General features: G+C 46.2%; 2 protein-coding genes across 5 annotated transcripts in view; both read right to left on the bottom strand.

The window, feature by feature from the left end:
* The window catches only part of LOC129325111 (veficolin-1-like), a 28,440-nt gene extending 22,851 nt beyond the window's left edge, over positions 1-5,589 (bottom strand). Inside the window, exons 1-2 of one of the 3 annotated variants that reach the window (XM_054972653.1) lie at positions 5,389-5,589; positions 184-377 (exon numbers count right to left, since the gene is read on the bottom strand). In XM_054972653.1, coding sequence (XP_054828628.1) covers positions 184-289 — 106 coding nt within the window. In that variant the 5' untranslated portion in view covers positions 290-377; positions 5,389-5,589. Of the gene's footprint in view, positions 1-183; positions 388-1,622; positions 1,649-5,388 lie in introns of those variants that run through there. The other 2 variants (XM_054972655.1, XM_054972654.1) reach the window with 2 other exon arrangements.
* A 1,772-nt stretch (positions 5,590-7,361) lies between these two features.
* Positions 7,362-17,572, bottom strand: part of LOC129325107 (NACHT, LRR and PYD domains-containing protein 3-like) — an 81,267-nt gene continuing 71,056 nt past the window's right edge. Inside the window, exons 19-22 of one of the 2 annotated variants that reach the window (XR_008596579.1) lie at positions 16,856-16,984; positions 14,708-14,849; positions 14,486-14,618; positions 7,362-7,576 (exon numbers count right to left, since the gene is read on the bottom strand). Coding sequence is in view for 1 of the 2 variants with exons in the window: in XM_054972643.1 (XP_054828618.1) it covers positions 14,587-14,618; positions 14,708-14,849; positions 16,856-16,984 (303 nt within the window). In the remaining variant the exon portion in view is untranslated. Of the gene's footprint in view, positions 7,577-12,943; positions 14,619-14,707; positions 14,850-16,855; positions 16,985-17,572 lie in introns of those variants that run through there. The other variant, XM_054972643.1, reaches the window with a different exon arrangement.

Raw genomic sequence — 17,572 nt, 5'->3', positions numbered from 1 at the left:
ACCCAAAACCTTTTGGCAGGCATAACTTTTCTTATACATTCCTGCAGCAATGAAAGAAGTAATATCTTCCACAATTCCCCCTTCTGTAGAACTACACAAGACATAGCAACCCTATTCTGAACTGAGTCCAGTTACCCAGAAGACACAAAGTTCTCTCATCATTCACCTCACATTCACACTCACGTGCACAGCAGCTGGTTTCCGTCTCCTGCTCAGAGCTTCCTTTCTCCATAGACACAGCTATCAGCAATGCCAGCAGAGCCACGGGAAAGCTAATCCAGGGGGTCATCTTGCCTTGTAGAACCCACTTTGGAACTTCTTTGAATGTCTTACTGAGCCAGGGCTATCTTGCCCCTTATATGCTCTTTGCATTGCACCTTTGGAGGAATGAGGAAATGCTGAAATTTCCTGATGAAGGAAGGGACTATGCCAAGCACATTAGTTGTGCAATGTTTCACAAGAGTCGGCATAGTTCATGATGTTCAGGGATAAAGTAGGCTTTTAGAGCAATTCCTGAATTCACTGAATTGGGAAATATACCCACATCAGCAACAAGCTCCTGACACTGAATGTGTTTTTCACTTTTGATTCTCCTGTGACTTTGACAGAAAAATTCCTCATAGGTTAAATGAGAATATTTCTTGGCAAACGCTCATGTAGATAAGAGTTGAGACAAGCCCAGGCAGCTCACTCTGCTAAAGTGCATATACATGGAAAAGATACTAAAAGGAATTTGGAAGGCCAGTAAGGTTTTGTAATGTTTATTTATAAACAGTTTTAAAGATTTTTTTTCTGTGATTGTGAAATATGTAGTGTATGTTAATGTTAATTTAGTTATTTAGATAAGTATTTATTATAAATTGCACTCTGTACATGCTCTGTGAAATTGTCCTGTGTTTTATTAATATGCTTATTAACTTTTGAGATTATGTATTAATTAGTATTTAATATTTTGTTTTAAATGGAAGATTCCCCCTGACAAAGCTTATGTGAAAGGTGTACGGGTTGTACAATTATTAAAGATTCTTCCCTTTGCACCTTTCTCCCCCATCCCATTTCTAATTTCTTCATGCTTTTTATCTATGACCAGTTGTTTAAATTTCCTTTTTAGCTGGGTCAGCTTGATATATATTTGGGAGATATAAGTTCTCTTCAGTTTATGATGAGCTTGGGCTATTTGACATTTGAGAGTTAAACATTCTTTATCAAACCACTTATTGCTGTCAGACGAACTTAATTTCTTGTTCACCCTTTGCTCTCTGGTTTCAATAGTCCCACTACCTTGTCCAACATTCCCAGAAGGAGTTTCAAAGCAGCATCTTGGAGCGTGGTAAATTCCGAAAAATCTAAAGAATCCAAAAGAGCAACCACTTTTCCTTCCACATCTGAATTCCATCAAGCCAGTATGGGTGTATTCTGGGCCCTCACAAGGGGAGCTTCATGTTTTGGAAAAGATTCCCCTGACAAACCCACCAAGGAAAGTGTGGGTGGTTGCTACCAATATAAGAATCCACATGTAAATTAGCAGCAAAAGTAAGTAATGCGGGGAAAATAAGAAAATAATCAATCACGCCACACCCTTGAGAAGAAAAAAAGTGTATTCTCTGACTTTATCCACTCACCTTCTACCACTGAGCATTACCAAAGCATGTTCCAGTATTAAATGCAGCATCCTCAGTCCTGACTGGTTGATTTTACAGTCCTTAGAGCTTCTATCATAAAAAAGGGGATAGCCTATCTCCAAAGGGTCTAGATTTCCCATCTCTCCTTCCAGCAACCAATCTTCATCTTGAGTGTCAATACATGCACTGAAATCCCTAGAAATTATTAAATTAGCCGCTGGTCTTCCATGACCGATGAAGGAGTCTGAATGAACTTCCACTGGAGGTGAGAGGAGATCATCCTCTTCAAGTCCTGCATATCGATTGGGATGAGTGAGAGTAGAAAAAGAATCTTCCAGAAAGTTAACAATCTTGCTTTGTTTTGAAGATGGAGCTAAGGGGTCCTTCGATAACCTTCGCCTTTTAATCCCTATACTGAAGACTAGAATAACAGCCCACAAGAAATGCTATAAATCCTGGTAACTACTCCAAAATTCATAATGTTAATTATAAATAGTTAAATATAGGATAATTAAATATAAAATAAAAATAGAAATAAAAATATAAGATCCTTTAAAAATATAAAAATATAGGGTCCTTAAACAATATTATTTAAAACAGTATATAAAATTCAGACCATGGGTCATTTCGTAGAAAAAGAACTGCAGGAACTCATTAGCATATCTCATTAGCATATGCCACAGCACTTGACATTACCGGAAGTGTGTCGTTGGCATAACTGATTTACATATGCCACACATCCTGACATCACCGGAAGTGTGTCAGAAGGCACCACCCACCCCTTAGGCCCCTTTCCCCAAAAATCTCCAGGTATTTCCTGAAAAGCAGAATGAACTCAAAGCAGTTGAACCTCCTCTGGAGAGCCAGCCCTAGCAGCCCTGCTTACACTCACTCACTCACTCACTCACTCACTCACTCACTCACTCACTCACTCACTCACTCACTCACTCACTCACTCACTCACTCACTCACTCAGAATGAAAAAAGCAGAATGAACTGAAAGCAGCTTACTCTCCTTTGAAGAGCCAGCACCAGCAGCCCCGCTTGCACTCACTCACTCACTCACTCACTCACTCACTCACTCACTCACTCACTCACTCACAAGTCACGAATGAAAATAAAGCAGAATTAACTCAAAGCAGCTTACCCTCCTCTGGAGACCCCTCACCCCTTGGAGGCCTGGAGGACGGGCTGCGCCCCCCTGGCACAGCTGCCCCCCCCGGTGCGAGCACCCCGGCCCTGGGTTCCTACCAGGGAATCCAGGAGGCGGCGATGGGGGGGGGCGTGTTGCTGCCTCCACCGCTGCCTGCTGCTAAAGACATGGACAGTGAGGAGAAAAAGGAATCACATGGGCGGGGCCAAACCCCCCTCCCCCCGTGATCTCTTTTCAGATGTTCCGGAACACTTTTCTGGCATGTTCCCCCTCCAAGTGAGCCCTGCATATAATTATGTTTTCCCTTCTCAAATACATTAAATGCATTAATAACCAACTAAACCCTCCCCTACTTGCACGGGAGTAGTTAAACATGGAATAAGAGGAAAGAGAGAAAAGCAGTCACTAACAGTATCAGCAATGTTCTTCTAACAAACTTCCCTCTCTATCAAACTTCCCTCTATATGTGCTTAATTAGGCAATGCTGCTCTTGAGGCTTTACCACCTCCCTCCAGCTGTCTTCACACACCCAAAGTACAGCTGGCAGCTTTATGTCCTCTTAAACAGTTAAACAATATTTTAACAAGATAAAAAAATTAATCAAACAAAGCAAAAACTAAAGCCGACAAGCCACTTTCTTTAAACAATGAGTAATTGTACTGGATAACTTTTCTCTCATAATCACTGCTCGCATGACAGGCTTGACAGCCAATATGCACTGAAAAAAGAGAAAACAACAGCTGGTCAAAAGAAACTCCTTCGCAGCAACTTATTACGTTCCTACAAGTTAGTTTCTCTTTCCCTCCAAAGAAACAAAACCAAATAATAGGAAAAAGATTAAAAATATAAAATCAAACTAAAGCCCGCAGCTTTGCCTTGGTGCACCCCCGCCTTCTTCTTTATTGATATTTGAAGGGAACCAGGTGTTTCTTAGGTGTTCCTTGCCCTTTTGCACTAACCCACAATTTGAAAACCAGTTGCCACCTAGGTGCTATGTCGGACTGCGTTGCGGCTAAGTAATCACACCAGACACTTGTATGGGTTAGAAATGGCCACAACTTTATTGATTACAGCTGGATGGAACATTGGCCTGGCATCTGGGCAGGATCCCCGTTGGCATCGTAGGCCTGGCTGCCGACCGATGCATCACCCACCAGCCTGCCACTGGCACCTCGGCACATGTTGTTCCATCGCCAACTCTGCCTGGCGACCCTTGCTTCCAGATCCGTCAGGGTGAGCAGTCCTGCAGGCCCACTCACCCTGTTGGGATCTGGCCCAATGCCTCAAAAACCTGCCACAGGAGGCAGGCCAGCGGCCCAACTCCCACCAACACTCCAGCTGCTGCAACCAAGAAAGATGAAGCCACCCTTACCCCCAGGGTCCCTGACTTTGATGCCCAGAGGGAGGCGAAAAAACACCAAGTGGCCTCGGCCAATCTGGCCCCTTGCGGGAAAAATTCCTCCCTGGGCCCTGAAGGCGACCGGCCCAACGGCCCTGGTGATCTCCGCCAGGGCCCTCCAAGGGGCCCACTCTCTTCCCCCTGACTGAGCTGCTCCCATTGTCATGCCCGTCGTCAGCATCCGCGCAGTCTCTTCTCAGGGGGTGCCGTGAACCCCTCCCAGAGCATGGTGGCAGCTGCCCGGTTGGAGTATCGCTGCAGCCAAGGCTGCAGTGTGGCCGGGGTGACTGGCATCCGGGCGAGAGAACGCCAGTCCCCCGGGCCAGCTGTCTCACTTCTTTCCTGGGCCTGGGGCAGAGCCCTGACCACCTGATGCTGATGCCCAACCCCTGTCATCCCCTCTGGCTCCGTTCCCCGCTGTCCCTCCCCGAAAGGGCCGTTGGGATCTGGTGCCTCTGGGGCACTCCCACTGTGGGTGGTGGCCATGGCAGTCCTCGCACACGTGGTCGAAGTAGCACCTTGTCTTGCGGCAGCCCCCAGCATTGAACTCCCAGCAGGGTCGCTTGGTGGCGTGTCGTCTGAACCCTGAACCCTCGGCCCTATTGCGCTCCCCAGTGCCCCTGCTATTGACCGCCCGTAGCCAGCCCATGCTGTCCGGCTGGTCCCAGCGAGTGAGCTCGTTACTGGATGCCTTCTTACAGAAGGTCTCGTCATACTTTAAGGCCGCCCGGTCGCCCGATGTGGCCTTGATGTGTGTGACTTCCCTCATATGCATGGTGAGGTGCCAAGCGCATTTGGGGTAAGCCACCTGCACAACTCTGGCATACTCGCAGTACCCCAAAAACCAGTTAGTGAAAGTGCGCTCCGCCGGCTGCTCCCTGTCCTGTCGTCTGCGCTTCCTCGGGGAACCGCTGTCCCCTACCGGCTCCTCTGATTGCAGCAGAGTGAACACATCCGCATAGTACCCATTCAGGATCCATTCCCTCACCCGGGTGGGCAAATGGTACCCAATAGGGAGCTCACCAGGACCCACTGGTGGCGGGGAATTCCCCCGTCGAACTGAGCGGGGGTGCTCCCATGCCGCCCAGGCCCCCACGGTGGCTCTCCCGCGGTGCCTGCGGTGATGAGCCCATTCAGCCAGTCCCGGGACGTAGGCTGCTGCCTCCCAGTAATCCCTTGCCTTCTTTCCCAATCCTCGTCCCCTGAAGACTCACCTCTCGACACCTTGGACGATGAAGTGCTGTGGCTCCGGCTCCTCTGCCGAGTCCTGCATGACCTCCATCCTGAGCCCCGTGATGGACCCCGACTCTGTTCCCATTCCGCCTCGCTCTCCCACACGTCTTCCGGGCTCGTCTTGTCTGCCTCGACTTCCTGCCCGACTGGCTCTCCAGCCTCTGGTGATGGGCTCCTAGGTGTTGGGTGCCTGGCCTCCTTCCTCCCTGCCCCCCGGGGGGGTGAGCACCCACGAGCACGCTTGCCCGCTGCCCCTTTGGGGGGGGCTCTGGTGAGCCGCGGTGGACTCCCCGCCTCAGCAGAAAGCAGTAGACAGCATTGCCATGCACTCCTGCATGCCTTGCCAGGCTGCCTGGACGTCCACCCCGTGGTCAGGGGGGGCCACCCGGCTTGCGCCCAGCTTCCCGGCAGGCACTGCCCGTACGCTGCTGGAGGCTTTTGGGGGGCCCTCCGCTCCGCGGGGGACATGCCAGGGTTCCCCCCATGCCTTGCAGTGGGCCCCTGCCGCACCCCTCATGAGCAGGCCCTGGCATGGGGCCTTGGCTGCTGATTTGCTGCTAGCACTAGCACTTGGAGCCATCCTGCCAAAGAGAAGGAAGAAAAAACGCCCACACCTGCAGGGCGGATTGCCGTTCAGCCCCGTGCGCCACCCTCGGCCTGAGCCGACGGTCGGGGCCAGCATGCCCCCATGAGCTGGGTCAGGAGGAAAAAGGCTGGGTAGAGTGTGTCCCCCTGGGCAACCCCGCCCCTCCGGCCCTGGTGCCCCGGCGCGGGCGAGGTGGGCCAATTGCGGCCGTCCCACCCTCACACTTCCTGGTGATGTGAGGAGAAGGCCCCCCCAGTGCCCCGGACTGGTGACATGAGGAGAAGGCCCCCCCGGTGCCTCGGACTGAGGACCCAGAGGTGGCACCGGGAGGCAGCGCCCGAGGCCCTGGGAGACCCGGGGCCTGGCGGCTGCACAGACCCACTTCAGAAGGGCCCAGGCTGGTGCCCCATGCTGCCGCCAGGGGAGGCCCCTGGGCCACGAGCTGTGGCGCGGGCAGGGGGCCATGCTGGCCATCGCCGGGCAGGCAGGCCGCCGCCATCCCTGCACCAGCCAGGAAGTCCACGGGCCTGACGTCAGGCCGGTGACCACGGCTTGAGGCCGGCCATGCTGCCCTGCACTGGAGGGAGGCCTCCCCTGAGGCCAAGGCCCCGGCGCAGGCCGAGGGTCCTTGTGCGCAGGCTGCGTGGGGCAGGCCGGCTGCAGCCGGGCCATCCAGCCACCACAGCAGAAAAGCCCCACGGCACGGCCGTGTGGTGCAAGCCGGTTGCAGCCCTGCCATCCTCCCACTGGTGGTGGCTGGGCATCCCGTCCCCGCGGTGCCACCCAAGGAAGGCCCTCCCGAGGGTGGAAATTCCCCCCCAGCGCGGCCGCACGGCACATGCCAGCCACAGCCGCGCCATCCTGTTCTGGTGGCGGCCGGGTGGGCTGCCCCATGCTACTGCCCGAAGGAGGCCCTCTCATAGCCGCAAAGCCCCCGGCCAGCACGGCCACGCGGCGCAGGACAGTCGCGGTCGCAACATCCTGCTTCGGCGGCGGCCGGGCATCCCGCCCCATGCCGCCACCCGAGAAAGGCCCACTGGAAGGCGCCCCCCCGGCGTGGCCATGTGGTGCCAGCCAGCCGTGGCTGCCACCGCCTGATGAAAGGCCCCCTGGAGCCACAGCCGTGCCGCCACTGCCTGGGCCCCTGAAGGAGTTGGGCAGGCTGTGGCCAGCTGTAGGGGGCAGGCTTGGGGGCCCCAGGCGGCTGCCACTCGCCCTCAGCCACTCCACGCCAGGCACCCCCCTATTCTGCCCAGGACAATCGCCCACCCCCAACCATGGGCGGGAGGGGGACCTTTGTGAGCTCCCCCCCCCCGTCCGGTGCCAGGGGAGGGCGTCCACCCACCCGAGCATCTGCCTTACCAGTTGAGTGGCGACGTGACAAGCTGCTCCTGCAGATGCTCGAGTAGCAATGGCGCTGACCACGCGGCAGGACCAGTGTTGGATGGATGCTCCTCCTTCTAATCTTTGTCCCGCCTCCACTTCGTCCTGCCCCAGGTACCAACCCAGCTTGCTGGTGAGTCGGCAGCTTCCTTTTATCAATACTCTGTCTTGGGCCCAGCCTTCCCATTCTTCTCAAATGGCTTCACCATTAGGAGCATCAATAATTGGGAGAGAAATGAAGAAATAAATTTTGATAGAGCATACTTAACAGCCTTCCACTCAGTTTCAATCATACTTTCCTAAGCAGAAGGGGCAAGTGATTTTTCTTTATTATTGTTTGCTGCAACTTGAAGCACTTTTAAAAAAATGATTAACTTCTCTTATTTGTCTTGGTATATAATATCTTAACTAACCATCATCTTCAAGAAATGGTGAATGTTAGCCTCCCTCTCCTTTCTCAGCCAGAGCATAGGTCACTGGGGAGGAGGGGCTGGCAGGGGATCACTTAGGGTTGACACAGTTCTTCTTATCCTCCTGGTAGATAAATCCTCCTGGGAGTGACTTCATCGTGCAAGCCATGGGAGTGATCCCACGCTTTGCACTGGGCTGATTCTTAAAGAACCGACCCTTTTGGGGCCCAAATTGGCCCAGCATGAAGTGTGGGAACACTCTCATGGTCTGCGTGATGACATCACTCCTGGAAGTGACATCATTGTGCCATAAGCATGCTTCAGGAGGCTCATTCCTTCACCTTTCCCTCCTACTAGCCAGGTGAGTGGTGGCAGGGGGTGGAGGGTGGGAGCAGGGGAATCCCCCACCCCCACCAGGGGACTGACAACCCTAGGATCTCTGAGGCAGAGGGGCAGAAGAGTGGGATTTCTCTCCCCAAATCCTCTGGGTTATGGGCTACTTCAATCACAGGCTGGAATATAGGACACACTTTTTACATTTGATAAAAAGATATCAATTGTTGGTGCCACGGGTGGGCACCATGTATGCTTTGCATTCATGACTCTGGCCTGCCTCCCCCATTTCCCAGCCCCTTTCCCCACCCCCACCAGCCAGGTGAGCAGTGGCAGGTGGTGGTAGCTGGAGGTGGGGAATCCCTCATCCCTAGTGTGGGGCTGACAACCCCAGCTGGTTTTAAAACTTCAGCCATAAAAATGCTTTCCGCACACATGCACTGTTGTTAAAGGAAAGACAATGAAATAATCAAACGGCTCCAGAACTCTATTGTTTAGGAGGAGAAAACTGTGCTTTCAATTGGAAGCTATGGTCGACCCCCACCTTTCTCATACTCTGCCACCCTCCCTAAATCTCCCTCTCAGGTTTGGGGCTTCCCAGGCAGGTAAGTGTTGGTCACTGCATGCCACCTGTTTAGCCTACAATTTAGCCTACAGGCAGTGAGTCCTGACCCAAATCTTCACAGGGTCCCCTCTCTCCTCTTTCAGAGGCTCCACCATATATTTACCTCCCCTCACCCAGCTACAGCACAGGGCTGTTGGGGAGACGGAACTTAAAGGTTATTTTCCCTATATACATAGCCACTATTTACTTAAACTTGGCCCATTTAACATGACCAAAAAACAACAACTTTATTTACAAGATGTTACATAGGAGTGAATGGCTTTAAATTCAATGAAATGTCTTGGTGTTAAACAGGGAATGTTTCAGTGTAACAGAACAGGTTTGTAATCAGCCAGCAAATGTCTCTGCTGCCTTCTCTCTGCAGCATCTAAAACCCTAAGTCAACCACGAACCAACACTGCACCTGGGTAAGTTGCACATATTGCATGGTAGCACGTTGCCTGGTAGTTGCTGCTGTGCCTCCCTTCAGGAAGGAATGAGAGCAGGGGTGAACTGGGAGGCCAAAATAGCCCTAGAAAGGGCATTTATACTTTTAAATTCCATAAATATGCAAACTAGTATGGACCATAGTACACATATTTCTTGAACCTGTTGGGAAAAAGGGTTAAAAATAGCTTTAAATCAGAGGTGCAATGGATCTTGAATCAATAGAGAGTCAGCACACGAGTTTAACTTTTAAAATCATTTACTTCTAAAGGGAAAAGGGTCACAGGTTGCCTACAAAATAACAAACACCTAGAGCTACATTTTCTTACTGCTTGTTACAAACAAAGAGCTGGGATAACTGAATGGAGAATCTAGAAAGAAAGTCACCTGACCTGATGACCAATAACAGTTTACAAACACACTTCAGTTTCCCGGGCTTGCAGATTATTGACTCTGTGCCAGGTTCCCTTTCCAGGTCAATCTAAACAATAGCATGGTAGGTAAACACATTAACCCCGTAATGACTGAATGTCAGACCTTGCAACACACATATATTCCAACACCCCTTCTCAAGGTCTAGTATGGAAGTCATTATGCATTCATATCTAACAAACATCATTCAACTTTTGTCTCAGCATTAGGATCAAACATATTCAACATTTCACGAAGATATTCAAACTTAGTTTTAGACAGTGGTTTAGTCAGGATATCAGCCACCATTTCTTCTGTACGACAATGTTCAATTTCAATTAGTCCCTTCTGGTACATATCTTTCACAAGTTCACATTTAAGTCCAATAGATCTGCTTCTTGCTTTGGTACTTTCTCCTTGGCATATGGTAATACATGCTTGATTGTCCTCAAACATAACTACAGATATAGGTTTGTTTATTCCAAAGTCCTTTAGCAGGTTGAAGATCCACTCTAGTTCACTGCAGGCACTTGCTGCTGACACACATTCAGCTTCTGCTGTAGATTGTGCTACAATGGTTTGTTTCCTACTAGTCTAGTCTATCAGTCCATCTCCATAAAAGAATAGATATCCGCTGGTTGATTTGTAGTCACTTGATTCTTCTCCCCAATTGGCTTCCATATATCCAACCAGTCTTGGTTTCTCAGATGGAGAGATTCTCAGCTTTAGGTCTGCTGTTCCTTTCAGGTATCTTGCTAGTTTCTTTATTGCGTTCCAGTCATGATGATAAGGAGAACTTACTTTTCTGCATAAGATGCTAACAGCTACTGCTATATCAGGTCTTGTGGTTTTGCTCAAGTACAGAAGTTTTCCAGCTGCTTCTCTGTATTCACCAATATTCCTAAGTGGTTGTCCATCCCTTTCTTTCAAGTAATCAGGTTCAAGTGGTGTACTTGTCGCATTGCAGTTTTTCATGCCAATAAGATTCTATAAAGTCCAATGTTTTTCTTTTCTGACTTAGAAGAAAGGTTCCATCTTCAAGTCTTTCTAGCTGTATTCCGAGGTAATGTTGTGCATCTCCGAGTTGCTTCACCTCTACCTCTTTGTTCAGTCCATCAACTATTTCTTTGATGTCTTGTCTGTCTTGGCAAGATATTATCAAGTCATAAACATAAATAAGAATGTACTGGTATTGTCCATTTTTAACTCTGGTGTACAGACATGGTTCAGCTTTTCCTTGCTTGAATCCTTGCTTTTGTAGTAGTCCTGATATTTTGTCATACCAGGCTTTTGCTGCTTGCTTTAAGCCATATAGACCTTTGTTGAGCTTGTACACATGATCTTCCATTCCCTTGATCTGGAATCCTTCAGGTTGCTCCATATAGATTTCCTTAGATAATTCTCCATTGAGAAAGGCTGTCTTTATATCCAGGTGCTCTACTATCATGTTTCTTGATGCTGCAACACTGAGTAGTGTCCTGAACATTGCATGGTTGATAACTGGTGCAAAAGTCTCAAAATAGTCAGTTCCATATTCCTGGGAGAATCCTTTAGCTACTAAACGTGCCTTGTATTTCTCAACAGTTCCATCAGCATTGTGCTTGATTTTGAACACCCATTTGCATCCAACAAGTTTTCTGTCTGGAGGTAAATTTGTGAGAGTCTATACTTGTTTTGTATTTATGGATTGTAGTTCTTCTTCCATTGCTTCAATCCATTTCTCTCTTTCATCTGCAGGTAGTTTGCATATATCTTTCCAGTTCTTAGGTTCCTGGACAAGTTGCACAGTTTCACAGAATCCATACTTCGTTGGTGGGTTTCCTTTGTTGCTTTTTCAGAGTGGCTGCAAGCTGGAATTCTTTAGAAACACCTTTGGCTCCTCAAATTGGTGCCTCAGATTTTAAAGGATTTTTTCCTGCTTATTTTCATTTTGTTGTTTTTAAAAATTATGGTTTTTTACTATTGTTATTGATGTTTCCTGCCTTATATGCTTCTAAATGTTTTTAAATAAATAAAAGAAGACAAGTCATCTAAGTTGCTCTGCTAATGAGTTAGGGACCATAGACTTCACCCATATATTTCACCACTACGTTGCTTTACATACCATGCTGCCTTACATACTATCTGTTGCTTTAAATATGTGCCCTAGAATTGCTTATGTTTTGTTTCAGCATTTCTTCAACTCTGTATTGGATTCTTGCTAATGCTATGTCTTTGTAAATGTGTGTTCATTTACCCTACGGCATTGTTTATGAAATTGTCCTTGATACTGACTGTACTAATCTCACACTGAGTAATCATAGCTCATATAACATGGCTCATATAACACCTATCCTTCGTCAGCTGCACTGGATCCCGGTTGAGTACCAGGTCCGGTTCAAGGTTTTGGTGTTGACCTATAAAGCCCTATGCGGACTGGGCCCAGCATACCTTCGGGACCACCTGTCCCCATATGTTCCCCGGAGGTCACTTGAATCAGCCACTAAGCACTTGCTGATGGTCCCTGGCCCCAGGGAGGTCCGCCTGGCCTCTACCAGAGCCAGCGCCTTTTCGGTCCTGGCTCTGACCTGGTGGAACTCTCTGTCTGAGGAAACTAGGGCCTGGCAGGATTTGTTATCTTTCTTCCGGGCCTGCAAGATGGAGATGTTCCGCCAGGCATTTGGTGGGGGCTAGGCTGTCCTCTCACTGGTCATACCACTGAAGACGTTCCACCACCCATGCAGGAAAATGCTGTATTTTAATATTTTATACCTGCCAATTTTAATTGTTTTGATATAATGTTTTAATGTTTTTATAATGTTTTTATTGTTTTAAACTGTTGTTAAACCGCCCTGAGCCCGTCTGACGGGGAGGGTGGTCTAGAAATGTGATTAATAAATAATCTGCCTTGAGTCTCAGTGACAAAGGCGGACTATAAATGACATAAATAAAATAAATAAATAAAATAAAATAATTTACCCAAATTAAGTTCCTGGGAGGGGGAATGTGACAGTAAGAGAATGCAATTTTACTATCAAACAAAGCTACATGTTTAATAAAAGCAAATTTGCTAAAGAAAATTAAAAAGAACAGCATCTTGGCAGTGTTCTTTATATTATACATAGAAAAGCAGATCATGTCTGACGACGAGCACTTATTCTCCTCCAGAAGGGCAATAAAGTTGCAGCAGAGATCTGACTTTCTAAGATTTTTAGAAAGGCTTTAGCTTCTTATTTCCCCTGTATATTCATTTCATGGTTGTGCTTTGATTATACAATAACTTGTATCATGGGATTCAACCCATTGCACAAATTATCCCAGTGGCATCGGCCTGGAAGCTGTCACAACAAAGTTTACTTTTATTTACTGTATATAGAAGACTGTTCTTCCTTTACAGAGTTAAAACAAAACATATAGTACATATTCTTCAGTGCTGTGGCTGTGCTTTGTAATGTTTTTGAATTCAATGAGGTTTGCTTGCTTCAAACAAAGCTGGCATGACAAATTTAATAACATATCAATATAAATTCCTTTATTAAGCTATCAGACTTTACAAGCTGGATTCTGTGCAAAATCTCTCCTAACAAAAAGGCTTTCTGTCAGTGGAGCAGGACCTCCTCAGCTCCCACTGCAGCCCCAAATGCTGCTCCTGTGAGACAAGGGACTGCTAGGAACAGCACAGGATGAGTCAGAGGCCTACCATGAGAGGGAGGAAATCTACAAAAATTCCCCTAGATCTAACCCTATATATTTTTTCTGAAGTTCAGGCTAATATTTAGAAAATCACACTACTACATTAAGAATACATTATTTTTAAAACATCTCAACACACTGAAACAATAGCCGTCTTACATAACTGCAAAGACTTCAGAAACAGTAGTTATATTATCTGTTAGAAAGTTTGCAGTAACTCACGAGGTATTTATTTATTTATTTTTCCAGGCCCAATTCAAAGTGCTGGTGTGGACCTTTAAAGCCCTACATGAGTCAAGACCAGCCTAACTGAAGGGACCACCTTTCCCCATACGAATCTAGCTGACCGTCATCTTTTCAGGCTCTGCTTTGGTGTCCCTGCCTTCTGAGATTAGGCAGGTGACTGAGAGAGGGTTTTCTCAGCTGTGACACCAAAACTCTGTAACTCTTCTGTTATGATCTCCTGATAGAGCCTGAAACCTTTTTCTTTCTGCTGATATTCCCTCAATGATCCCTCCTTCCTGCCATATGTTTTAACTATTGTTGTATGTATATTTCAGTGTTGATTTTTTAATGCTTTATTTTAACTGTTAGCTGCCTTGGTGGCCCTGATTTTGCAGAAAGGTAGCATACAAATCTAAAAAAAAAAATCAGTGTGAATTAAAAAAAACCTCTTCAGAGAGAGGAAATATCACAATGGAAATGTTTTATAAAACCCTGTATACAACACAATACAGACAATCACCTGCAGTGATGATCAGATGAGGCAAGTATGCACACTACTAATCATGCCACCAACCAGGTACATGGTAAGTGTAATGTGAAGACTAAACCACAGAGAGAGATAAACACATGGCTATCTGACTCACTAAATGATCCTTCAATTATACAACTCAAAGCTTGGAAGTTCCCTCTGAGAGTAACAGCTACTCAGAGAGAGGGCTCCCCTCATCATCAGTCACCTCATAAATGGTACTTTTTTTTTTTAAGATTCCATGATAGTCTCTCTCCCTCAACACTGGCAAATCCCTTGAGGTACAGTGTTAGAGGGAATTGTGGTGCATCTAATTCCTTTCTGAAGGTAAGTCTAGGTTATTGCTTCCCATGCCTCAAGCCTATATACTCTTGTCTCTCATGGCCGTAAAAATGTATTTGTGGCAAAGTTTTCCATGTTCTGCTAAATTTCAGTCTTCTTCTCAGAGGATTCCAGGAATATCAAAATTCACACTAACACAGAGAGAAAATTCCAGAGGATTTCTGGTTCTTGTTCCATGAACATTTCACATCCAAGAAGTCTCTACCCTTGGGAGGCTCCATACATCTCTGTGGATGTCTACTGATCTTGCATTGTATGTGTAAGTTCATCTGCAAAAGAAAGAGAAAGAGGGAGTCAGAAAAGGAACATAACTGGATGTCCTTTTCAATCGTGTGGTCTTTCCCAGATCAAAGTTCACCTGATCTCACACACACTTTCCACACAAGTTTATCCTTCTTCTTCTCCACCAGGGTGAGCTCCAGCTCAGCTTGTCTACACTGAGCACACACTTCAAAATACTGTTGTTCCTCCTCTGCATCCAGGTATTTAAACTTCAGCTCCTGCAACAAAGAATAAAAGCTCTCTGTGTATGAATGATGCTTAGCCCATACAGCATAATGAAGAACTGATAGGATCTCCTCAACCTGTTCAGTCTCATTAGGTGTTGCATTACTATCAGCTTTAGTCATTTCTTGCTTAGTCTTATTGGTTCATTTAATTCTCCTGCTCACTACCTTTAGTCTGAATTTCAGAAAGTCTGCCTAATATGCAGATGAATCACCTCTGAGGAGTAAAATTAAAAAAACAGAGAGATTACCAACTTTGAAGTTTGCTAATGGTGCTCCACAGATTACTGGACATCCTACAGTAACAACACCAGCTCCAACTGAGGAAATAAAAGGTTTATCTTCTGACTTAAAATCTGAACCATTCACAGACCAGGTCTTTTAGAGAGTAAAGTCATAACCCCATCTGAACTGAATCCTTGATCTCTGGAGATTTTCATATTTGCACCCATGACTCCATCAGACCAATGATTTCGTTTTAAAAGTACTTCCTAAATGGGTCCTGTTCTAGCATTAAAATCTCCAGCTAAAATCAGTGAGGCTAATGAAAATTTGGCACACTGATCAAGAATATTGTTTAGTATAATTTCAGTTTTTATTGAAATCAAGATGTTTTTAATTGGTATCATAGCTGGGGACAGGAGGTACTGCCAGAGCATTCATGGCTATACAGAGACCCATCCACAGTTATGTCTGAAAATACATATAGAAGAAAGGTTTCTTGCCCTGGCATTACTGTCTTTATTTGGATAAAGCCCATGCATTGGTTTTAAAAAGGGGGTATGCAGTACACATAATTAGACTATGTATACTATGGCACATAGATCTCACTCACCTTTAACTTTTGTTTTACACTTACTAGAACTTAAGATGTGTGCAAACTAAACATTTTAACTGTGCCAAAATATAGGAAATCATTTACAACAGTTTTGGTATTGTAAACTTCATATTATGATGCTTTGGCATCAGCTGTCCTTGAAAGGGATTACAAGAAAAGTCCTTCAAACAATCCCTTTTGTCCTTGTGGTGCTGTATAAAAGAGACTATAGCCCAGATGCTGTTAAGTTAGAGAGGAAATAATTGCTCCACTTTGGGCTCCTGTACCAGGCCATTCAGCAGAATTCAGCAGAAGATCTTGTTACTTTTTCTTGCAAAGGACAATGGACATATCGCTAATAGTATCCATTGAGACTATCAGTGCAATCCTGAGGTGTGTGACTAAGTGTGTGTGTGTGTGAGAGAGAGAGAGAGAGAGAGAGAGAGCTCAGGGAGTTGACTTGCTGCTATATCTCTGATACATGCTGGCATAAACTTGAGTTGCACCAGCACAGCACTCCAGTGCCAGCCAGTACATCAGTCCTGACCACACAAGCACCCAGTGGCAGGCTGCCAGCATAAATCACTGCAGTGGCATGTGATGGGTCAGGAAAAGGTGTGTGGCAGGAGTTAGTTGGCTCCCTAAGTGGTTTCAGGCTGGGAACAACCCCAACAGTGGCAGAAACGTACTCCTGCAAAAATGCCAGCGTTGCCCATAGGCACACATTCTACAGAACAGGCGAAGTGCCTCCCCACAGGCACAGCTCCATCCAAAAGTCCTAACAGAGCACAGGATGCTGAATACATCTGCAAGCAGTTCATTACAGCCATGCCAGCACAACCCCATGACATCTTTTGAGTGTGATGGTACGGTTGCTAGGGATGCCATAATGGTCACACAGCCCCCCTTCAGAGTCTTTTGGGCACCTCCCATCCTCTGTCAAAAATGTACAAATATTTAAGCTGTTGTTTTAATGACTGTACTATATTACTGAAAGAAGTCAGTTGACCACACAATTAGGGGAGTGTTATTAATGTACCCCATAGCTTTCCATGCAATCTGCCCACCTTTCACACAAGGTAAACAAATCTTGACTGAATAAATTCCAGTTTATTTCCTCACTTTCTCATACTCACAGCCTGGGTTCCTTCAGGCAATACCTTTTATCATCTCAGTGTCTCACCTTGGGACTGACTTTGACATCATCTGACCTCTTCACAAGAAAGCAAGAGCCAATAGTCAGAGGATTGGTAGTTTTAGTGGGTTTCTGAACTCTTCTTGAAAGGCAGTTTAGTTCATGTATGTGAATAGCCTGTGAAGGACAAGCAAAGTCCTTTTGAGACATGTGAGGAGAGTCAGAAAACTGTCAGATACCTGGATCTCTTTTCAACTGTCATAGTGGAGGGTCAGTCATTTTCCTTGCAGCTCTGCCACTGTGTGCTATTATGGCATGCAAGGGACTATCAAACATTTCTAACAGTAGAAAGCTAAAACTTGAATCTGTTAAGTTAGGAAATAAGCACTTTGAACAACATATTCACTAATAAACAAATGCTAATATATGATAGAAAAATGTGTTTAAATGGTTATTTATTTATTTATTTATTTATTATTTTATGTCATTTATATTCTGCCTTTCTCACTGAGACTCAAGGAGGATTACATAGTGTGGGATTAGTATAATCAGTGGCAAGGACAAGGACAGGCATTTCCATACAGTGTCAAGAATATTTCCATAAACAATGTCATAGGGTAAATAGGATATATCATCATATCATGTGTTAGTATGTTTTGAATGTAGCCAAGATTTTTGCCAATTGAATATTCAAGAGTGAAAAACCTTTGCTATACCACACAAAGAGGGTGATACAACGCTGTCTATTATTTCTTTATTGGTCAG

This window comes from Eublepharis macularius, chromosome 2, assembly GCF_028583425.1.
Source record: "Eublepharis macularius isolate TG4126 chromosome 2, MPM_Emac_v1.0, whole genome shotgun sequence".
Lineage (NCBI taxonomy): Eukaryota > Metazoa > Chordata > Lepidosauria > Squamata > Eublepharidae > Eublepharis > Eublepharis macularius.
The sequence above is the reverse complement of the archived record's forward strand: the minus strand, read 5'-3'. Positions and strand labels throughout refer to the sequence as shown.